This window comes from Schistocerca americana, chromosome 1 (genome assembly GCF_021461395.2).
Source record: "Schistocerca americana isolate TAMUIC-IGC-003095 chromosome 1, iqSchAmer2.1, whole genome shotgun sequence".
Classification (NCBI taxonomy): Eukaryota; Metazoa; Arthropoda; class Insecta; order Orthoptera; family Acrididae; genus Schistocerca; species Schistocerca americana.
Genome location: NC_060119.1, coordinates 734234631 through 734260145, shown reverse-complemented (window position 1 = coordinate 734260145; position 25515 = coordinate 734234631). Strand labels below are relative to the sequence as shown.

Genomic DNA, 25515 nt, shown 5'->3' with positions numbered 1-25515 from the left:
TTGTCAATAACCGACTTCATCCGAATTTTATAGCATAAGCAAACCAAATTAAAACCAGTGGAGACAAACGACCTCAATCTATATGAAGCATGTAGTAATTTTACCCATCACACGTAATTGACATTTTGACAATAACGTCTTACGCGCAAATCGCAACTGTACGTCACACACACACATAAATAAGCAATTACCCTAGGCGAAAGTAGTTACTTGACTAAACATGCGAAGTTCCTCTCAAATGAATATGTCAAACTGTTATTTTCTCCTAAAGTTTAATGTGGCAAAACACTTTTTTAAAATCTCTCTCTGGAGCGCATCCATTGATAGTACCAAAATCTCGTCGCTACGCGGTATGAAAACAAATATTACAACGAATATTCCGAACCTGCGAGAGGGCGTAATTTGTAATTAGCAACAGAACAATGAAATCACAAATCAGATCTCACTTTTATTCTCACCAGTGAATATACTTATACCTAGCCATTGGTATGCTAGTGAAAAAAAAATAAACACTGGGTGAAACAAGACAAACAGCTGCACTTGGGGGAAAGTAAAATGCACGATCAGACGTGTAAAGTCAAATGCAAGGGTCAATAACGACGAGGTAAGACTGATAAGTTGAATGTTTGGACTGTTGTGTGGACAACCATCAATTGGTGTAATCGCGGAAGTTCTAAGTTTCTACTGTCGCAATGAACTGGTCATCACATTTAAAAACAGATAAATGAACGAAATATTACCAAGCTCATCTCAGGTAAGGAGTTGCGCTTTGGTCAGACTAGAACACTCGCGCCTATAATGAAGGAAGGCACCGCCACCGTCACTTAGTTTATTCTTCTTCTGTTGACTGCTTTTGACCTTTTAATTGTACGTTCGCACTGCCGACGAGCTGTGCATATAACGAAATGCGTGGATCTGAGGGTGACGTGTTACGATAGACTAAACCGGATATCGAGAAAACATGCCAAGTAACTCAGACAGCGTCCTCCTTCCCTACAATTACAAGTCGTCACGGTTCCCCGAGACGCAATGTCTTCGATCGTGAAATACTCACGCCTTCCGGAGAGCAAACTCCACGAGACGCATCGGTTGTGTCGGCACTCCGTTGTCCACAGTCATGGTGCAGACGCGCTGACTGTTTGGCAGATGAACACACACATACGAGCTGCGAGCACACGCTCTTACCGGCTCGAGTCAACTACTGAGGCCGCTCGTTCGCATCCCACGAACCTAGCGAAAGCTCAACTGCTTCCTTATCTGTTGCAAGGACGCGGCCGTTCAGAAGCCCAGATAAAGGTCGAAGCTCGCTATCTCCTCCAGAAAGATAACAGCTGTAGCGCCGCCCGGTCTGGGATTGTCGATGACGCTCTCCAAAAAACCACAGCGTAGCTGGCTGCAGACCAGTCCCCGAAATAACCACGTTTATGCAATAACAGTCAAGCTAAAACGACAAACACACTTTCCATTATGATTATCGATTACCAGGCGTAACTGGAGAGCAGCATGCTTACGAAAATTTTGAGATCAGGTCTGCGTGAGTCCACAGAATTTTCCCGACGGCCAACGCCGCAACGCTAACAACAACAAGAAGGCCACACAGACACACTGAACAGCAACAGATAACCTAAACAAACTACAACTTCGGTCTGTCCCTGTAGAAACAGTAGGGCATTCCACTATTGAGCTTCGCGCCTCATATAAAAGAAAACAACTGCCAGTGGTCAGACATTAAAAAAACAAGCTATCTACAGTCTATACAAAAGTTGTCAGGTAAAAGTAATTGTATCATTATACAGCAGAAACGTCCATGTATTTGTCGGTAAATATGTTTCGATAGAACTACAATAGTGCCCTAAAGCATGTTAACTTAGTAGGAAACGAACATCTATAATGCAGCCTGCTCCATTTCAGTGCTGAAACGCTGTCGGTGTTTGTCTCAATCGTACGAAAAGGGTCTTTTTAAATTATGCTACTGTTCATGTCACGGATCCAATGAATACATTAGCAGAAGCTTTTTTTAGCAGTGCGCTCCATGCTTGGAGCACAGTAACGGAAAGATAGTCATGTGTAAGCAGTCCATTTGAGACCTATTGATACTGTTACTATTGTGCATTACCCGTTGAAATTATCAGTAATGATACATCTACGAACACCACCCAAGATCCTGCCTTCTACACAAAATAAAACACACACACAAAAAAAATACACCGGCTTCCAAAACAGACCAAACTCGAAAGTAAATAAATTGTTGAAAGGTTGTGAAATCTGGGTCCAACACAGTGTCAAAATCAAGATAATAAAACATAATGTGTCTTGTATACCCTATCTGTGAATTGTTTGTTTGTAAGTAGTCACAAAAAATTTGTCAGTTTCCACGAAGGTATTACAAACGGCATAATAAGAAATGATGCATAACGCATAAAAGATATGTAGCGAACGGTAATTATTTTACGTGACTTTGTTCCAAAAACACGCTTTTCCTCCTCCAAACAGGAAAAATAGTGCGTCGTGGGAGGACGTACGCTACTTCGATATCTCGTTTGTGGAAGACCACATAATTCAAAGTTTGGGGAAAATGTTTGTACACAAGAAGATCGCGCTCAAAACATAGGAAATACAGCAGCGCCATCGAAAGAAGATTAAAACTTGACGCACATCGTGCCAGTAAAAGTGCCAGGTGCCAGTATTAATGCAATACGAAATTTATTTTGACAGGCAGGTTTTCAAATCCTTCGTCAAGGAATGGAGACTGAAACTTGACGGACTGAACCGTCCAGCACTGACTTTGCATATTTGGGAATCGCGAACCTCCCTAAATCCCAGAGAACATGAGGCACAACTGCAGTGGAAAATGCAGCCGCTGGTCGACACACTCAGTGCACTGAATTTGTAAAACACAGTGATGTAACTTCTCTTACCTTCTCCGTTTTTTACTCGCCGTCTTCCAGCGACATAGCCGGCGGACGTAAAAGAAGATACTCTTTAGGTGTTTGGGCACACGCTTGCACCGTCGCCGAAAACCCATGTTTCACTCCTGAGCAGCCAGCTTAGGACACTTGTACAGCACTGAACAGAAGGCGGAGAACTCGCGACAGTACAGCACTGAGCCGTTGGCGACGACGGACTACTGACTACTGACTTGGGTCTCTGGCAGCTGCTCAACCCTCGGACACTTATCTCTGTGTGGTCGTGGGTGGGGGTAGGGGTGCAGCGGGGCCAAGGTCGAGGCTGGGGTGAGGGGGCTGACATGAGAGCCGAAGCCGCCAGTCTTCAGGCGGGAAATAGTCGACGAATGGAGTGCACCGAAGTGAGGGTAGAAGTGGCTGGCATGCGAGGGAACAGTGAGGCGGGCGAGCATCTGTTGTGAAACTGCGGCGTCGATTGTCTATGGTGATTAAGATGATCATCTGGTAGAAACCTACCAGTCTGTGGGACGAACACGGGCTTGGTGTGGCTAATAGGTACTGTGCTAACTAGTAGGTCTGTATGAGGAATGTGCTCCATATCAGTCCACCCTCAGGAAAATAAAAAGAAGCTACTAGCAGAAGAAAACGCCACAGATTTACATACCGCTAATTTATCTGTACCAGACGTGACGGCATGAAAAATTTAAACTAAAATGGACTGCCTCTGAGCGTAGATACAGGCTACAGTACTGGTTCTTTAGTAGTAAAGTCTGGTTTTCTAGCAGTAAAGACGTTACTTTTACGTGTGTAGTTAAATTTAGTGCTTACATTCCCGTTTTATTGTTCTGATAATGAGCAGCGAAAGAGCTGTTATACATTTAACGTTAAAAAATCAACGTAATTTTTTTTTTAACAAACACGTCACAAGTATATTAAAAGTATGTAGGAAACCTTTTGGGCTGGAGTCAGTTTTTTTGAGATTAAAAACTTCAACCCGAGTTACAATCATAGATGTTCTATAGATTAACATGTCCGTTAAATAGACACAGTTGAGATCAACTTTTGTAGTTCTGTTGTCCTTAGTTGCATCGGTATGTTGAACCAAAGCATAACACCAAAACAAGTGTTCAGTCCCTGGAGCTGTGAAGCCTCAAAACAAAATTTCATGTGGCAATTATAAGAACAACAGCGGTAACAATGGGACAGACACACAACATGTAGAACAACATCCACGAAACCTGCCACTGAAGATGGCTTGCGAAGAAAAAAGGCGAAATGCCTATGACACAAAGATTGTGTTTGATTCAGTTGTAATTAGACGGACCAAAAGCAAAAATTATAAGTATACATAATTGGATACAATTAACTTTTGAATCCAAAGAATAAGTCAGTCGGTAGCAGACACAATGAGTTACATTTATCACGTAAAATATCTCTACCACAACCAACATCTTTGCACAATTGATATTTTCTAAACTGCTGCGTAGCCTTTGTTTCCAAAGAGGTTATTGTAGCCGGTAAGTGAACTGCTTTACCAGTCTTCCACGAGAGGCAGCTGTGTCAAAGAAAGTACTTCACATCTAGAATGTTAACAATATTTAAACTAACATTGTTGCACCTATTTAATACGTGTTGGAAACGCTCCAAAATTATTGATGACTGGAGAAGTGGTAAGGTGTTCTCTCCTTCCAGAAAATCTCACATAAGTATGATGAACTGCAAACGACAAGTTTCTTAAAGGCCACACACGGAAAAATAATTATGGAAGATTACGTTCTTTACGATGTAATCTGTTGCTTAAACAACATGCAGGTTTTGGTATCAGTCGATCAAATACAGATAACGTATTTTCTTGGACAATATTGATTGAAAGAAGGCAATTTAGCCTTGAGACACACGCCGCGTTCATCATTAAGAAAACATCTTTGATTGAGTCAAAAGCTCCCCGCTTTGGGACGTTATGAGTAAACGAGGATATCCTCCACGTCTTGCACGCAAATAGTATCAGCCAAATACGTCAGTACTTTTAACTTACCCCTTGCCCTTCTGAATATTTATGTAGGTGATGTAATTAGTAAATGTAACCTCTAAGCAAGCACAAGAAATAAAATATTTGAAATAATGCACTTAAATACTGCGCTATTTGCCGATGATGGCGTTGTTATTCACTAAAATGAGTATAACCATCAGAAATCAGTGTATTACCTTCGATAGGTCTGCTCGGAGTATAAGATAAAAACCTCTGCACAAAAGACGAATACTATGAATTTAGAGGCAAGTACCCAGTCTGAATAACATTAAGTGCAGAGTGTAAACCTATTGAACAAGCGTCCCGCTTCTAATACGTTGCTCGTTACATAACACTGATCGTGATACCGATTTCAAACTAATACATTGTCACATGTGGAACAAATCGAACAACGTTATCTAGGTAAACGAAAAGGAACCAGACTAAGCTTAGCCACTAAGAATGTTTAAGAAACTCCTGATTGTTTATTCAACATAAACACAGAAAATTGCAACCAGTCACTTTTTTGAAATGTTTATTCCTTAAACCGTTTTTCCAACCTTTACAGGCTCATCTTCAGATGGTGCACAGAACGTTGCATAGCTATTTCGTTGCGTATTGCTCGGTGCTCGCTTTGCGACAAGAAGATCGCACACGCTTTAATGTATCGCCATGAATTTTGTTTATATGGCGATTTGGGATTCTAAATCACCATATAAACAATACCGTGGGCTGCCATCGCAGTTTAACACTAGATTATTCACATACACAAATCATTGTCAGAGGTGAAAGAAGCGGTAGGTGGCAGGAAAATCTTAAGATCGACTGGTGATTGAACCCCTAACCTTTGGACTGGAGGTGAGCTATCGAGTCGCAATCCAGTTAAATCTAAATCGCTAGTTTCATCAGTTTCGACTCAATACTTCAATCGACTGAAGAGCCAAGTGAATGTTCTGGTTGTTAAGCTGGTTTTACGTGGACGACTTTCTGGTCAAAACAAACTAACTGTGGTGGGGAGCGCGTCACATGCCCGCGAGTAAATCAGCGGTCAGCCACGTTCCTAGTGGGCCCCCACGTCTACGATCAACTGACTGACTGCGCCGAGCATAGACGCCTAAAATCTGGAGTGTGCTGAACATTGCATATGTGCAGAAACAGGAGCCGGTGGCGTAGTCCGCTAACGTATGAAGTTAAACAATTCTCGCCATGTCTACTCGATTTCGTGTCGTCTTAACCTTTACTTTATTGTTTGTTTTGGTTTCGTCACCTATCGCTAAGATTGTTTAAGGATTTGAGATTCTTTTTATGAGTGTTGTCCCACAAGATAGACCAAATATCTTGAAGCCAAGAATTATCTGGGTTGTACAATATCTGGACAAAGAAAAATTCCATACTATTCATAGATAATAACGTAAATACATGAAAGTTCTTAATGAAAATTGTTTGGATATTATTTGGCACAGTGAAAGACAAAACGGCACAAAGAGCAAAGTAAAAATTTGCTATGTACTGCCTTCTAAAGATAGTTTGATTTGTTTGGGTGTATTCTATTTTCTCGAGCAAATAAAACATTGTTTTGACACCTTTACTATTCTTTCAGTTTTCAGCAATATGGAAGGTTTACCATACATTTTCCACGAACATCTCCTATGAATTTGGTTTTGCCTGTTAATAAATTCTGTTATTATGATACCATAGAATGGGAAAAAAGATCGGAAAATATTAACGATAAAATTGACTTGAGATGAACCGTTGTTAATGAACATGACAGAAGATGCTGGGAATGACTACCGATGACGTCGATGGAGTGCTGTGTTGGATTTGTTGTGCGTGAGTTACGGCGTAGTAACTCTGCCCGAAGGACAGCAGCAATAGACTTTCGGAGGTCGGGTGGCCGAGATGGCCAAGAGATTGTACTGCCTCTGTTGATGCCCTCTCCTCACCGAACACGTCGAACTCTCGTGACGAGGTTGTCAAGGCGATGTGTGCTTTTGTTCCATCTTGCTGAAAATTTTCCAATCATTTATCTTCTACTAGTAAATCATGATATGGATTAAGCAGTATCTGGACATACTGGTCAGCATTAGCAGTTTGGTGAAAGAGTCGTGTTACAGGGTGCACACAAGACATTGCGGACCAACCACAAATCTTGAAATTCGGGACGACTCTTCGAACTACTGATGGAAATTTTCTGATGCACAACGACGTACGTTCTTTGACTCCATTTTGACAGTCGGGACCAGACCTCATCTGAAGATATGAAAAATTAAGGATCCAAAAGTCTTGATTTAACTCGTGCACAATTGTAAATTTGTCAGGACACAGATGCAGGTTATTTTGATAAAGTTTCGACGTGACGATCTCTCAACTCCCCCTTCCACAGATAAACGGCGTTGAGATTTCGCCGGACTTTGCTCCAGGTTTTCCGCCACTCGAGCTGTTATCTGGTGTTCGAACTTTCTTCCTATTGTTACGGTTTTTTGTTGATAAAGGGCCCGGTTTCGCGCCATTTTCCCCCAATGTCTGTTCGCATGACAGACTTAGCTGGAGGTTTTGCTAGAAACTCCACCAGTCAAACTCTTGCACAAGCTGTTCTGCAAGCGTTTTCCACGAATTATGCTTCTCATTACCATCGCCAGCGAAGACGCTTTGTTGTATCGTTAGCATACTTTTGCGTTGCATTCAGCTGGTGACTAGACACGTCTGTTCCTCTCACTCACTCAGTGAGACAGCGAAGTATTCAAAAAAATGGTTCAAATGGCTCTGAGCACTATGGGACTTAACAGCTGTGGTCATCAGTCCCCTAGAACTTAGAACTACTTAAACCTAACTAACCTAAGGACATCACACACATCCATGCCCGAGGCAGGATTCGAACCTGCGACCGTAGCAGTCGCGCGGTTCCGGACTGCGCGCCTAGAACCGCGAGACCACCGCGGCCGGCGCGAAGTATTCGGGACAGACCGTGCGGGAGATGTGCATTCACAGACATGTCACAGTAACCGATTCATGCGTCGAACTCACGGTTACCAGCATTTTCCGAGATTGACGGTTGGCCTGTTCATTAACAACGGTCATCTCAGTGTCAGTTTTATAAATAGAACTTATTGTGGGTGACAGTCTACAGCTGTTAGATATTTTGAAAAGAGCATATTTGTGCTGCCATGGGCTGTACAATTCTATGTCTATTCTCTACCGGTTTCGATTATCACAGTCATTTTCACGAAAGGGACACAATGTACATCAATGGATCAAAAATGTACAGTCCATATAGTTTGTGTTAAGACAGACTGTTATGACAATTATGTATGTTCTACATTTGTATTGTTCATGTATGACGAAAATGTGTTTTTAATCCATTGGTGTACACTGTTTTTCTCCTGTGAAGATGACTATGATAATCGAAACTGGTAGAGAACAAACATACCATTGCACAGCTGATGGAACTAATATGCTTCATACAAAAAAAAGTCTTAGAAACGGACCAGTTTCATTTTGACAACCATGTATATTTACAACTTTTTAAAGAATGACTGTTCGGGATAACGCCACTTTCACGGCAGGTAACATTCAGAACACTCAGTATACTGCTGGTGCCGACGTCTAAACATAAATGACCACTTGTGACAATGGAGTCTCAATAATAATAATAATAATAATAATAATAAAAGTACCGGAGCTTTAAGACCGCTTTACACGAGCGACTTTCTGGTCAAAATCTACTGCTAAAAGTGAGTGCACCATTTGTGCCTGCGTGTAAATCAGCAGCCAGACACGACGCGAGTGTGTCAATGAGGTCAATGATCTATAGAGTGTGGACTTCTAAATTTCCGAGTATGCTGCATACTGCGCATTTACAGAAACAAGGGAATATTTATTTTAGCGCCTCCTAAAACCTAAAGATAACCTGATCTGGTCGAGCTACGTCGTTTGTTTCGTTTTGGTGACACAATGAAAAGTTACACAAGATCCTGATATTTTTTCGTGTTCTCTTGCAAGACAGACGAAACATCAGAAACCAAAGAGGTATTAACGTATTATACATTGGAGAAATAAGAACGTAAACGTATAAAGTGCTTTAATGAAAATTATTTCAACCGTGAAAAGGTCAGAGCTATTTGACAAGGAAAGTAATTTTCGAAGTTATTGGGCACTTAACAAAAAAACGGACGCTGTTTATTGATTTTTTTTCTTCTTCTGCGTTCTGGATACTGTTTGATGAGTTTTGACTTGACAAGTATATATTATCTCGAACAAATAAATGTGTACCAGTGTATTCTGAAATATTTAGAGGATATTGTTCATATTCTTTCAGTTCTCAGAAGTGTAAATAACGTACCAGACACGAATTTTCACTATGATTTCTGCTGTGGACGTTGATAAACTCCATTATCCTTCCAGTATTTTGCTGCTATATTTCTTTTTTGTATGAAGTATAGTACCTTATAGCCTAATTTTCACCGTTAAGATTGCAAACTGTACGGCAGATACCTGTCACAACACAGACAATTTTGGCGCTGACTTGTGAACGAAAATGACCACTCGAAAGACGAGACTCAGTACAGGAATCAAACTCCAGGGGCGCTGCAGTCCATGTGTGTGTGTGTGTGTGTGTGTGTGTGTGTGGTGTGAGAGAGAGAGAGAGAGAGAGAGAGAGAGAGTGAGAGAGAGAGGGGGGGGAGTGAGGGAGGGGGGCTGGAGAGGGGATTTGTCAGGGGCGACCATGCTGACTGTAGCACCTCAGATGGTGTGGGTTACCCTCCACCCCTCCCCCCCCCCCCCCCTGCCCCAACGCCAAAAGCAAGCCCTCTCGCTGCGCGCGGAACACCTCTGCGCGCACAAAGGCCCCTTCCCGGATACACAACGAAGCCCCCCTGCCAGCTTGCCTGCAGACCATCACACTGAACGGTGATGGATGGCCTGGCGCAAATCGGCCATTATCTCGATTATCCCGTCACAAATCCTTATCTGGTGTGTACGTGACCGCCGGCAGGTACGCTGCTCGCCATCGGATAAGGCGAGGCATTGGCAAGGCTGTTGGCTCGTGTCACCCAGGCGGGCGCGGCGCCACCGCAAGCCGCGGGCTGCTGTGTAACAGAGCGCGCCCGCCTTACGTCAGAGGCCGAGGCACAGGTAATCCGCGCGCTTCCTGGCCGCTCCACCGCCTGACTCACTACCTGTCGCTGTGGGAAGCCTGCTCCACAGCGACGATCACAACTGCGGTTTGTGTTGGTGGCGGCCAGGCGTTTATCGTCCGTTCTAAAAGGTTTTATGAAATGAGTGGCGTTACAGTTGGCACAACAAAAATTCCACAAGATTGGGATACAACAGTAGGCTACCCCAAACGGAATGGACAGTGTCTCGAAAGGAGGATATAAGATGAACATCGACAAAAGCAAAACGAGGATAATGGCATGTAGTCGAATTAAGTCGGGTGATGCTGAGGGAATTAGATTAGGAAATGAGACACTTAAAGTAGTAAAGGAGTTTTGCTATTTGGGGAACAAAATAACTGATGATGGTCGAAGTAGAGAAGATATAAAATGTAGACTGGCAATAGCAAGGAAAGCGTTTCTACAGGAGAGAAATTTGTTAACATCGAGTATAGATTTATGTGCCAGGAAGTTGTTTCTGAAAGTATTTGTATGGAGTGTAGCCATGTATGGAAGTGAAACGTGGACGATAAATAGTTTGGACAAGAAGAGAATAGAAGCTTTCGAAATGTGGTGCTACAGAAGAATGCTAAAGATTAGATGGGTAGATCACATAACTAATGAGGAGGTATTGAATATAATTTGGGAGAAGAGGAGTTTGTGGCACAACTTGACAAGAAGAAGGGACCGGTTGGTAGGACATGTTCGGAGGCATCAAGGGATCACAAATTTAACATTAGAGGGCAGCGTGGAGGGTAAAAATCGTAGAGGGAGACCAACAGATGAATACACTAAGCAGATTCAGAAGGACTGGGAGGTGAAGCAGCTTGCACAGGATAGGGTAGCATAGAGAGCTGCATCAAACCAGTCTCAGGACTGAAGACCGCAACAACAACAACGCCACCTCAAAAACTATACCTTATCCCTTCCCATCCCTTCCCCCCCCCCCCCACCCCTCCCACCCCACACCCTTACACACACGGACATATTAAAATGATGTAAATACTCACGTTTCCACAGTCGATGTCAAAAAATGGTTGAAATGGCTCTGAGCACTATGGGACTTAACTTCTAAGGTCATTAGTCCCCTAGAACTTAGAACTACTTAAACCTAACTAACCTAAGGACAGCAAACACATCCATGCCCGAGGCAGGATTCGAACCTGCGCCGTAGCGGTCGTGCGGTTCCAGACTGTAGCGCCTAGAACCGCTCGGCCACTCCGGCCTGCCAGTCGATGTCAATCTCATTAAAATGCTAAAATACTACAGTAACCGACGTGTTGCAACGTCCATCCGAAACGTCGGGCATTTTGGAATATTTTTTAAGAAAAGAGAGAAATTAAATTGAATGATCTAAAATAGTGATTGCTATGCACGATTACGAGCACCACTCGAAGGTGCCTCAAATGTTTCTCAATCTGTTTTATTTGTTGCTTTTAGATGAACCATTTCACGAAACTTTTGACAGCCTTTTTTTTTCAATTTCGTTTGTTGTCAGGTTATGTCTAGAAAGCATCATCTTATTGCACCTCATTTGCTTTCCTTGCATCTTCTGTTCTCGAAATGTTCTAAATTTATTATGTGATTGGAAGTCACGCTTTTTGAGAGTTCAATACTTTCTACTCGCAAAATAGGCCATGAAGCGATCAACTTTTTGACCATTTACATTACTAGCAGCAGCTGTTCATGAAACATTTCAATTTTTCCTTAAATCACTAAGTTTTTCTTAATTACCGTTATTACTTTCAAGCATTTATTTCTGCGTAACTAGACCTCAACTTGATCAATTTGGTACTCTTTCCATCATCCCCCACTCTTCCTTTGGCGACAAAAATCCGGACAAAACCCATCGTGTAATTTATACTGGGGGGGGGGGTCCTTTGTTTTCGCTCCACTCAAAAATTTGACTTAAAATACTGAAACACACAAATGGGGCTGGCTGATCTCCAAACTACGAACGGGTGAACCAGCCACTCTGCAACACACCCAAACCTCCAGCTCTGAACTGTGGGAGCAGTCGGGACACTAATCGTCAGTTTTACCACATTCGTCTCGTCGTCATCTAAGACAGCACATACCCTATTAAATTTGTTTCTACTACCTCGGGAAAACTTCACATGCACTCAATTAAAATGCAGAATACAGCGATTTCTACGCCAAAGAGATCACAAACTTAGGACGGTGAGGGGTGGGAGGGGGGGGGGGGGGGCGAGCAGGAGGCTCATGACGACGGAATATGAATCCATGAGTTAATGCACTGTGTGGTTCGTCTTCCTCAGCCGGGTCAGGGGTTTCATCTCGTCGAAATGACAGCTCGCGCACCTTCGCCGAAGATAACAGCCCATACATTCATTTATTTGGAGAGTATTGCGAACAGTGATGACACCGCGAAAAATATTACTTGCTCCATGGCGAGACTCAATGATTTACTTTAATGTCAAATATGTGAATGAAACTGTTTTAGTCACTTTTCTATTCTTATTCAACGTTTCATCGCCGGTTTGAAGATGCTACGGCTTATCTTGAGATAGAAGTGTTTATCACGTGCCGCTTGGAGTATATGACTCTGCGCCGGAAATCAAGTATCGTGTTGGCTGTAGTTGCAGTCAGTATTAACAGCACAGTATCTATATGGATTACCCATATTCAGTCTAAGCTATCACACGCTGGTACTGTTCGCGGTTTTTCCTGGTGTGCTATACAGAAAGTGCCCATCTGAGTACTGTGGTTCACAGTCTACTTTACAATGTCGGTCCTCTTACTAAGTGACGGAGAGCTGGTGGTCAAATCTAAATAGGAAATATCGTCACCTGTAGGACCGTGGAGAGCAAGGCACTATGGTGTTCAAACCAGCGTTCTGATTCGTATTATTTTGCACCTATCTATAACTAAAATACACATAAATTTCTTTTCCCAAACTAGCGAGGGAGGAAAAAAACCAAGGTAGTTGTTATCTGCAAACCAACATTAAGTAAAATAGTGGGCACCGCATACAATGGCCCCGACAGCAACAGAACTTTACTAGACGTGTCCTCCTACGACGTAGACATGCACTAAACACATGTATTTATCCAGCTAGCTTCCTCTGAAAGGAGAAGGGCGACGGAAATAGTTAATGTGGAGTCTAATGCGAGGAATTAATCGAAACTTGTCGCGAAGGCGAAGGCTTGCTAAAGGAACTCAATATCGTGGAAATTCGTAGACACAACTGTTCTGTGTTTAACCTTGGTCCTTCGTTTTGAAATTTAGCTCGACACTAACCCACTTAGCTAGAAAGCCACGATTATATATTTGTTCTAAAAAAAATTTCAAACCTTATGCGAAGTTTAGTAAAAATGGCGCTTTGTCAGTTATCTGGTACATACAAAGATTTCTGTACCCTGTATAATACTTCTTTCAGTACAGTTAAATAGCCCTTCTGACGATACACAAATTGCCCTGGGATACTCATACGCGGATACTAATGTTTTACATTGTTCAAGATATCGTCAGATGTAGATGACTGAAGCTGACGCGTTTGATACCAGTCAACTCCAGAATTTTGCAGCCTCAAGAGACTGTCACACCTCAAGATTAGATCTTTTATGAGCCTGTATGTAAATATTATTGCAGTTTTACGCTCTGGCTGGTGAATTAATTAGACCTCCAGAATTTATACCGTCTTAGCTGTTTCTCTGGCTAGTAACGTTCTACCAAGCGATCTTTCACGATTTATTAAACTGACTGCTATAGATAAACAGTTTTACGTTTTAATTAAGTAGATTAAACGTTTGTAAGTCTCACATGACGGTCTCAGATGGAAACATCTAATGGATGGACGGCAAAATAAAGAAACAGGAGACTAACAACTGGCTGTTGCGGTTTTAGAGAACTAAACATAATTTTCAGAACTTAGTTTCCGACATTTATAGAACAGAAAGTCTTCGGGCAGTGTATATTACCAACACTGATTTTGCCAAGGAGGAATTGACTGTTAAACGAAAATCATTCAAAAACTATGAGGTGCTTAGCAAACAGTGGAGAGCGATGCATTTTAGAAAATACTGGGAGACACTAACTGAGAATACAAAGTAGCGTACTGCGCGGTCTAAAGCGCGGCTCGCCCGTCTCTCCCGTCGGAGGTTCGAGTCCTCCCTAGTGTGTGTGTTCAAAAATGGTTCAAATGGCTCTGAGCACTATGGGACTTAACATCTGTGGTCATCAGTCCCCTAGAACTTAGAACTACTTAAACCTAACTAACCTAAGGACATCACACACATCCATGCCCGAGGCAGGATTCGAACCTGCGACCGCAGCAGTCGCGCGGTTCCGGACTGAGCGCCTAGAACCGTTCGGCCACCGTGGCCGGCAGTGTGTGTGTGTGTGTGTGTGTGTGTGTGTGTGTGTGTGTGTGTGCGCCTAGGGAACGATGATCTTAGCAGTTTGGTCCCATAGGAACTTAGCGCCACCATAAAGTAGTGGAAGGCGTGGTTATCACTGCAACGAAATGAAACTGAGCTGGGCAGGACATGTAAGCAGGTAGAACGGATGGTTGATCGCCCAAGGAAGTTATTTGATGGATTCCAAGAAATAAGAAAATACGAGAACCTGATGGTGGATGATGATGATGATGATGATGATGATGATGATGATTTCTTTGTGGCTGAGGGTGCTAAACAGTAAGATCATCAGCGCCCTTACATAAATGCTATAATGACGAGTATGGTTGAAAAGCTATGAAAAACATCAGTGGAACGGAAAAACGAAGTTTCATTCCTCCACAAGATCTGCAGGGCAACCACAGTAAGGTAGCTTCAGAAAAGCCCGTAATAAAATCACAACTACACGCTGTAGAATAACTAGATAAAAGCATGAATAAAATACCTGTAAAGATACGGTTAAAAAAGGGACACATAACTGCGACTGGATGACAACTTATAAATAATGAATGAATGAATGAATGAATGAATGAAAGGAAGCAAGGAAGGAAGGAAGGAAGGAAGGAAGGAAGGAAGGAAGGTAGGTAGATGACGCTAGAAACATGCAGGGACAACGTGGATGGTAATGCATAAAGGAGTCTAGAAGTCTGTATCCACCAGCGGATGTCTAATTTCTGCAACTGATGATGATAAGATACATTCTGAAGAGTCAAGGAATAGTTAATTTAATAATGAAGAGAGATTTGGGGAATGGTCATAAAATTACAGAGGCATGACTACTACAATAAGCAGATTCAAATGAAAACAAAGAGCAACAGGAAAGAAGAAGAAGGGGAACAGCAACAGCAGCAAAGACGACGACGACGACGACGACCGGCAGCAACAACACTGAACTTTCTTCGTACAGTTTCTTTCCACAACACACTGCCCTAACGTATCTAATGATTACGTGTGGAGCCGTGTGGAGGGTCTAAACCAGAGGCTCAGACGACTCTGCGACTATAATGGTTGCAAATTCATCGACCTCCGTTATTGGGTGGAGAACTGTAGGGCCCCCCTAGACAGGTCAGGCGTGCACTACACACCGGAAGCAGCTACTAGGGTAGCAGAGTACGTGTGGCGTGCACACGGGGGTTTTTTAGGTTAGAGGGACCCCCCCCCTTGGGCGAAACGATAAAATACCTGACGGCTTACCAGAGAGGACATTATCATCGTTGATAAAGAACGTCCGTCCTCAGAGACCAAAAACAGGAAAAGTTAACGTAATATTGGTAAACTGCAGGAGTATCCAGGGCAAGGTTCCTGAATTACTATCTCTTATTGAAGGAAATAGTGCGCATATAGTATTAGGAACGGAAAGTTGGTTAAAACCGGAAGTGAACAGTAACGAAATCCTAGACACAGAATGGAATATATACCGCAAGGATAGGATAAACGCCAATGGTGGAGGAGTATTTATAGCAGTAAAGAATTCAATAATATCCAGTGAAGTTATTAGCGAATGCGAATGTGAAATAATCTGGGTTAAGTTAAGTATCAAAGGTGGGTCAGATATGATAGTCGGATGCTTCTATAGACCACCTGCATCAGCAACCGTAGTAGTTGAGCGCCTCAGAGAGAACCTGCAGAACGTCGTGAAGAAGTTTCGTGATCATACTATTGTAATAGGGGGAGACTTCAATCTACCAGGTATAGAATGGGATAGTCACACAATCAGAACTGGAGCCAGGGACAGAGACTCTTGTGACATTATCCTGACTGCCTTGTCCGAGAATTACTTCGAGCAGATAGTTAGAGAACCAACTCGTGAAGCTAACGTTTTAGACCTCATAGCAACAAATAGACCGGAACTTTTCGACTCCGTGAATGTAGAAGAGGGTATCAGTGATCATAAGTCAGTGGTTGCATCAATGACTACAAGTGTAATAAGAAATGCCAAGAAAGGAAGGAAAATATATTTGCTTAACAAGAGTGATAGGGCACAAATCGCAGAATATCTGAGTGACCACCATCAAACGTTCATTTCTGAGGAAGAGGATGTGGAACAAAAATGGAAAAAATTCAGAAACATCGTCCAGTACGCCTTAGATAAGTTCGTACCGACTAAGGTCCAAAGCGAGGGGAAAGATCCACCGTGGTATAACAATCATGTACGAAAGGTACTACGGAAACAAAGAAAGCTTCATCATAGGTTTAAGAGTAGTCGAATCATAGCTGATAAGGAAAAGCTGAACGAAGCGAAAAAGAGCGTAAAGAGAGCAATGAGAGAAGCATTCAACGAATTCGAACATAAAACATTGGCAAACAACCTAAACAAGAACCCTAAAAAGTTTTGGTCATATGTAAAATCGGTAAGCGGATCTAAATCCCCTATTCAGTCACTCGTTGACCACGATGGCACCGAAACAGAGGACGACCGAAGAAAGGCAGAAATACTGAATTCAGTGTTCCGAAACTGTTTCACTGCGGAAAATCGTAACACGGTCCCTGACTTCAGCCGTCGCACGGACGCCAAAATGGAAAATATTGAAATAAACGATATCGGAATTGAAAAACAACTGCTATCACTTAGTAGCGGAAAAGCATCCGGACCAGACGAGATACCCTTAAGATTCTACAGTGATTATGCTAAAGATCTTGCCCCCTTTCTATCAGCAATTTATCGTAGATCGCTGGAAGAACGTAAAGTACCTAGCGACTGGAAGAAAGCGCAGGTCGTTCCCATTTTCAAGAAGGGTCATAAATCAGATGCGAATAATTATAGGCCTATTTCGCTTACGTCAATCTGTTGTAGAATAATGGAACATGTTTTGTGTTCTCGTATTATGACGTTCTTAGATAATACAAATCTCCTTCATCATAACCAACATGGATTCCGCAAACAGAGATCATGTGAAACTCAGCTCGCCCTATTTGCCCAAGAAATTCACAGTGCCGTAGACACTGGCGAGCAGATTGATGCCGTATTCCTGGACTTCAGGAAGGCATTTGATACGGTTCCGCACTTACGTTTAGTGAAAAAAAATACGAGCTTACGGAATATCGGACCAGGTTTGTGATTGGATTCAGGATTTCCTAGAAGAAAGAACACAACATGTCATTCTTAACGGTTCAAAATCTGCAGATGTAGAGGTAATTTCGGGAGTACCGCAGGGAAGCGTGATAGGACCTTTATTGTTTACAATATACATAAATGACTTAGTTGACAACATCGGTAGCTCCGTGAGGCTATTTGCAGATGACACGGTTGTCTACAAGAAAGTAGCAACATCAGAAGACTCGTACGTACTCCAGGAGGACCTGCAGAGGATTAATGCATGGTGCGACAGCTGGCAGCTTTCCCTAAACGTAGATAAATGTAATATAATGCGCATACATAGGGGCAGAAATCCATTCCAGTACGATTATGCCATAGGTGGTAAATCATTGGAAGCGGTAACGACCGTAAAATACTTAGGAGTTACTATCCGGAGCGATCTGAAGTGGAATGATCACATAAAACAAATAGTGGGAAAAGCAGGCGCCAGGTTGAGATTCATAGGAAGAATTCTAAGAAAATGTGACTCATCGACGAAAGAAGTAGCTTACAAAACGCTTGTTCGTCCGATTCTTGAGTATTGCTCATCAGTATGGGACCCTTACCAGGTTGGATTAATAGAAGAGATAGACATGATCCAGCGAAAAGCAGCGCGATTCGTCATGGGGACATTTAGTCAGCGCGAGAGCGTTACGGAGATGCCGAACAAGCTCCAGTGGCGGACACTTCAAGAAAGGCGTTACGCAATACGGAGAGGTTTATTATCGAAATTACGAGAGAGCACATTCCGGGAAGAGATGGGCAACATATTACTACCGCCCACATATATCTCGCGTAATGATCACAACGAAAAGATCCGAGAAATTAGAGCAAATACGGAGACTTACAAGCAGTCGTTCTTCCCCCGCACAATTCGTGAATGGAACAGGGAAGGGGGGGGGATCAGATAGTGGTACAATAAGTACCCTCCGCCACACACCGTAAGGTGGCTCGCGGAATATAGATGTAGATGTAGATGTATCAACTGTCAAATATGCATTTAACGAGAAGAGAGTGGGATAGAGAAAACACCTTAGTGCTGTGATATCTATCACAGTCGCACTCTATTTACTTGGCCTTAATTTATAATGAAAATTTATTTGGAAAACAAGTGAAGTAAATTTCCTTTATTCGGATTTTTAAGGTCTTTATTCAGTCAGCATTTTCTCCAAACGAGCCTAGTGGCTGGAGCGAGAACCCTCGTCCATCTGTCTTTGTTATTTTAACGGGATGTAACAGCCGCTTTTCGATTAGCGCAATGAAGGTTAATTTTTACTTGTTAACGACTTAAGGGAGTTCGGGAGCGTCCGGGGAACGGAGAGCACGTGCCTATCTTGCAGGTCTTGTTTGCCTTCCATATCACGGCAGTTCTTGTTGACGTGCGTAATCGTTACCGAGGATGACAAGTGAATGCCACGGTGCGCAGCGTTCAACGCGGAGCATTCGTCTGGCACCTTTGCGTTCCACGCAGATGCCTCGCAGCACTCCTTTCGCCAGTGAAACAGCACCTATTGGCACGCAGTCTGCTGATGCAACTGTGCAAACGTGTGGTAGTCTGTAAGTTGAACATTTGGAGTGAAACTTAAAATCTAGCTATTTAGATTATGATTTTTGCTTTTTTTTGTTTTGCAAGAATGTATAAATCGGGCAGTATTGCACACTGACGATAAAATGAATGAAGTTGCGATGATTTATATAGGCTTGCCCTGTATTCGGTAGGATGGATGCTGTAATCTCCAACCAACTATCCTGACTTAGGTATTCCGTGGTTTCTTCCAGTTACTTCAGACGTATGTCGGGATGGTTCCTACCGTGACCACGACCGATTACCTCTCCCATTCTTGTCGAACCAGGCCTGTAATTGTGTAACTGCCTGTACAGGGCGTGTCTCGTAAGAGTTCTCAGACATATTTTTTCTGGTGTTTCAGCGGATATTTGCAGCTCTGTTTTTCCACTGCGTAGCTGTAGTCAGCCCAAACAGATACAGCTCATCACGTCTTTCATGCGACGCCCAGTGCCTACGAAAAGCGTCGGTTTGTTTCCCGTCGCACACAACATGATTTTTAAAGGGAATTTTACGCACCCATCCGATATGGCGGTCCCATATTAGACTAGTGCGATATTTGTTTTGTCGATATGTTTTTTACAGGGACAATAAAACTCGATGAATAACCAATGGTCCAGCAACGACAGAACTGCCCTGGCCGGCACTGACTGCAATCGCCAAGCAGCGTTACTGAGTCGCTGCTTGATCGCTGTTTATCCTTCGTGTTTCACTGTCCCCGTCTACGCTTATAGATAAAACGAGTATCGGACTTTTGGGTGCGCTCTATCGAACGAACAGGTAAAATTCCCATTTATAAATAATTTTGGAACATACCGACGCTTTCTGTTGACACTAGGTGTCACTTGTAATATAAAGTTATGTAATGTAAGTGTTTGGGATGACCACAGCTACACAACGCAAACCCGAGATTGGAAATATCAGCCAAAATACAAGAGAAAATGCACTGGATGACTCAGGAGAGGCGCCTGGCATATACCAGCTATTGTGGCATTAATGCACTCATAGGATGAAAGTCCAATATCCTTGTGAAAGGGATTCACGGATGAACAGTCTACTACTACTTCACAACAACATTCGTCAGTTGCGCAATTGTTTCTGTCTCGCTTTACCAGTTTCAATAAATTAATCTCTCGTCATCAGAAGCCTACAAGATCTGGAATATAAAGTCATTACACTTTCGCCATGAATTCATGTGAAAAATCAGAAGTTTATTGGTTCAAATGGCTCTGAGCACTATGGGACTCAACTGCTGAGGTCATTAGTCCCCTAGAACTTAGAACTAGTTAAACCTAACTAACCTAAGGACATCACACACATCCATGCCCGAGGCAGGATTCGAACCTGCGACCGTAGCGGTCTTGCGGTTCCAGACTGCAGCGCCTTTAACCGCACGGCCACTTCGGCCGGCAGAAGTTTATTATAAAAGCTTACTTAGTATTGGTTTAGTAGACGACAGTATCCTCTTCACAGAAGCAGAATGCCATGTCATGCTCAAAAACTTGCATATTGTGTGTGATAATTATAAAAAACATATTGACAAAGTGATAATTTACAACAAGTGAATCACATTTATATACAGGCCCAAGCAGTTGTGCGAGCGGCAAGAAACACGTATAAGACATATAAAAAGAATACCTAAGCTATATAAAGCCAGTTATATATAATAAATTTGAAAAACATGGCACATACACTATGTGATCAAAGGTATCCGGACACCTGGCTGAAATTGACTTCCAAGTTCGTGGCACCCTTCGTCGGTAATGCTGGAAATCAGTATGGTGTTGGTCCACCGTTAGTCTCGATGACAGCTTCTACTCTCGCAGGCATACGTTCAGTCAGGTACTGGAAGGTTTCTTGTGGAATGGCAGTCCATTCTTCACGGAGTGCTGCACTGAGGAGAGGTATCGATGTCGGTCGGTGAGGCCAGGCACGAAGCCGGCGTTCTAAAACATCCGAAACGTGTTCTATAGGATTCAGATGAGCACTCTGTGCAGGCCAGTCCACTACAGGGATGTTATTGTCGTGTAACCACTCCGCCACAGTCCGTGCATTACGACCAGGTGCTCGATCGTGTTGAAAGATGCAATAGCCATCCCCGAATTACTGTTCAGCTGTGGGACCCAAGAAGGTGCTTAAAACGTCAATGTAGGCCTGTGTTGTGATAGTGCCACGCAAAACAACAAGGGGTGCAAGTCCCCTACCATACCATAAAACCACCGCCTCCGAATTTTACTGATGGCGCTACACACGCTGGCAGGTGACGTTCACCGGGCATTCGCCACACTCACACCCTGCCATCGGGTCGCCACATTGTGTACCGCGATTCGTCACTCCACAAAAGGTTTTTCCACAGTTCACTCGTCCAATGTTTACGTTCCAAACTCCAAGCTAGGCGTCGTGTGGCATTACCGGCATGATGTGTGGCTTATGAGCAGCCGCTCGACCATGACCTCCAAGTTTTCTCACCTCCCAGCTAACTGTCAATGTACTGGCAGTGGATCCTGGTGTAGTTTGGAATTCCTGTGTGATGGTCTGGATAGATGTCTGCCTATTATACATTACGACCCTCTTCAACTGTCGCCGGCCTCTCTCAGTCAACAGACGAGATCGGCCCGTACGCTTTTGTGCTGTACGTGTCCCTTCACGTTTCCACTTCACTACCACATCGGAAACAGTGGACCTAGGGATGTTTTGGAGTGTGGAAATCTGGCGTACAAACGTATAACACAAGTGACACCCAATCACCTAACCACGTTGGAAGTTCGTAAGTTCGTAAGTTCCGCGGAGCGGACCGTTCTGCTCTCTCACGATGTCTAATGACTACTGAGGTCGCTGATATGGAGTACCTGGCAGTCGGTGGCAGCACAATGCACCTAATATGAAAAATATGTTTTTGGGGGTGTCTGGATACTTTTGATCAGATAGTGTAGTTCCATACAAGCTATTGCTGACAAATTTTTTAAAGCAATCGGCTAATTTGCGAAGTTTTATAAGATACGCTATACGATCAAAATAGTGTATTTTTCAATATCAGCTGAATTTATGCAGAAATGTATATATATTTCAAACTATTCTGAAAGTTTCATTTTGTAGTCCTTGTCAGTTAACTGCAAAATTTCCGAGTTAAGCAAGAATGGAGAAGGAAGAGTCTGTTTCTAGATTCTGAAATACTACTACTATCAACAGTAACACTTAATCTTCGCGCCTGTTATCTGTATTATTACCGAGCAAAGGAACGTGACTGAAAATAATAACGAGGGACTGGCTTCATACGCATTCAACTCATGTTTCTTTTAAGACACTTCACAGTAGTAACGTTTAGCGTTCTTACGCAGAGATTTTGTGAATTTTCCCGTGATATGACAGCATTGTGTGTCATTTGGACTTAACTTCGACACCAATTCGCAGTGTGTGTTGTCTAAGAATTGAAACATGACCGCAAACGTGACGTTACTTTTCCACGAAGCCCCAGCGCTCGCCAGCTGGGATTTACCAAACGTGTCCTCTGCTTCTGCTTCTGCTGCTGCTGCTGCTGCTACTACTACTACTGTACTGAAGATCCGTTTATACATTGGAAATTGTTCGCCTTGCGCTCCACGAAACAGTAAGATTGGCTAGCAATGGAATATTTGGTTGAATTTCAAACTCAAGGATTTACCCACTATTGACTGGGAAAAATGCAGGTACGTTAGTGGCTGTAAGAACATAGTTATACGAGGTAATACTGAACGTATTATTAGACAACTGCCTCACCTAGGACGGCAGCCGACAGGCAAGAGAGAGTTTTAGACAACCCGACTACAAGTAGAACTTTGTCTTTTCAGTAGTAGCTTACAGGAACATTGTCCACGACAGAACGAAGTAACAAAGTTCTTTGAGGAAGCCTAGAGCGTATTTCTGTTTGTTAGACGTAACAGACTGTCACCAACAATCATTTAAAGACGAGGAGCCAACATTTATCTGAAGACTGACACACACGGGCGAATCGTAATTTAAGCTCGAAGGTGTCAAAAATCAGATCCTAGAGTCCGCAGCTCGTGGTCTTGCGGTAGCGTTCTCGCTTCCCGAGCACGGGTTCCTGGGTTAGATTCCCGGCGGGGTCAGTGATTTTCATCTGCCTCGAGATGACTGAGTGTTGTTGTGTCGTCTTCATCATCATCGTTCATCCCCATTACGGTCGGAGGAAGGCAATGGCAAACCACCTCCACTAGGACCTTGCCTAGTACGGCGATGCAGGTCTCCCGCATCGTCCCCCCACGCTCTGTAACGGAGTGTGGGACTTCATCATCATCAGAGAAATACGTACCGAGGAAGGACAGATTGACAAGACCTACTTCTGCTTAATTGTATCCATCTACATCTGCACAGATTAGTACTTGTTCCATAGATCATGAATATGACACTTCGTAATGATGTTGAACGTGTCAATTAATAAAAGGTGTCTATACAGGATATTACATTACACAAAATATTACATGACACTTAATATTTTTAATTTTCTTGTGGGGGTTGGGGAAATTACCCACTTATTATATAAAAAAATTCATCTAATGAGTAGAAGGAGTTGTCATTAAGAAATTCTTTTAATTTCCTTTTAAATGCTATATGGCTATCTGTCAAACTTTTGGTGCTATTAGGTAAGTGACCAAAGACTTTCGTGGCAGCATAATTTACCCCCTTCTGAGCCAAAGTTAGATATAACCTTGAGTAGTGAAGATCATTCTTTCTCCTAGTGTTGTAGACATGTACACTGTTATTACTTTTGAATTCGCTCAGATTGTTAACAACAAATTTCATAAGTGAATCTATATATTGTGAGGCTACAGTGAAGATCTCTAGCTCTTTAAATGTCTACAGGATGCTCTTGGATGAGCTCCAGCAATTTTTGTGATTACACGCTTCCGTGCAATGAACACTCTTTTACTCAATGATGAGTTACTCCAGAATATGATGCCATAGGAAAGCAGATAATGAAACAGGCATGGTAAGCTCATTTACTCAGATGTATATCGCCAAAATTTGCAATGATCCGAATAGCGTAAGTAGCTGAACTCACACGTTTCAGCAGATCCTCAATGTATTTTTTCCAGTTCAACCCTTCATAAATGCATACACCTAGAAATTTTGAATAATACATACATCCCCTGCAAACCAATCTGAAGTGCATGGCAGAGGGTAGTCAGTACTGTACAGAAGACAAGAGTTCCTTTCCGAAGTGAGGGAAGAACGGCGGCTTAAGTACCTCTGTGCGCACTGAAATTAGTCTAACATTGTAGTTGGTATCTCTACATGACCGACACATAGGAGGCTGAAGAATATTTCTAAATTGTTCACTTAACGCTAGTGATAAGTAAGCTTTCGCGGTGTACTTGGCGACTATCTTCAGGTGTGTTTCAGTGCCGGCCGGAGTGGCCGAGCGCTTCTATGCTCTACAGTCTGGAACCGCGCAACCGCTACGGTCGCAGGTTCGAATCCTGCCTCGGGCATGGATGTGTGTGATGTCCTTAGTTTAGTTAGGTTTAAGTAGTTCTAAGTTCTAGGGGACTGATGACCTCAGAAGTTAAGTCCCATAGTGCTCAGAGCCATTTGAAACATTTGTGTTTCAGTTCGGGATTTTTTATCATTTCTGTCACACTTTCCAGTGGGTTACACAAACCTGTCGCTGTCCGTGCTGTCTCCTTCGTATACGTTAAATACCCCTTTAATATTTCCAGACAGCATAGAATATTGCTCAAACGCGCGAGACCCATACAAAATAGGTCTAACAAGCAAGGTGGAACGCATACGTGTTTTGTAAGCAATAGTCTTTGTAGACAGTATTTTCCCAGCATCCCATCTGTCAAATGCTTTACATACAACAGCGCCTGTGTATTCATTCAATACGAATTGTTACACTCAGATATTTGCATAAGTTGTCTGAATCCAAGTGTGACTCATTGATATTTCAGCCATAGGATACAACATTTGTGTGTTCTGTGAAGTTCACGGATTTACATTTCTGAGTGTGTAAAGCAAGTTGCCTGATTACTCCACTTTGAAATATCATCAAAAACGGACTGAATATTTGTGCAGTATTTAACTACACTATCTACGAAAAGTCTTGAGATTATTAATAATGTGTACCAGGTCATCAAAATACGACACAAACGGTAAGATACACAACACGCTTTCCAGGGGTACACCTGAAATTACTTGTACATTTATTGATGAGTCTTCATCCAAAATGATAATTACGTCCTTCTGCAAAGAAATTCTTACTCGATTCTGATTTTAGTTTCATATCCCACATGGTTGTACTTTCCTTGACAAGCGTTGATATGGCGCTGAGTCAAACGTATTTCGGAAGGCAACAAAAACTGCAACCACGTGATTGCCTTGGATTCGCGA

General features: G+C 42.8%; 1 protein-coding gene across 2 annotated transcripts in view; it reads right to left on the bottom strand.

The window, feature by feature from the left end:
- Positions 1–25515, bottom strand: part of LOC124545171 (inverted formin-2-like) — a 405109-nt gene that overhangs the window by 44666 nt on the left and 334928 nt on the right. The window contains exon 1 of one of the 2 annotated variants that reach the window (XM_047124019.1): positions 1055–1143. The exons of the other annotated variant lie outside the window; for it this stretch is intronic. Coding sequence (XP_046979975.1) covers positions 1055–1119 — 65 coding nt within the window. The 5' untranslated portion in view covers positions 1120–1143. Of the gene's footprint in view, positions 1–1054; positions 1144–25515 lie in introns of those variants that run through there. 2 annotated transcript variants of the gene reach the window in all.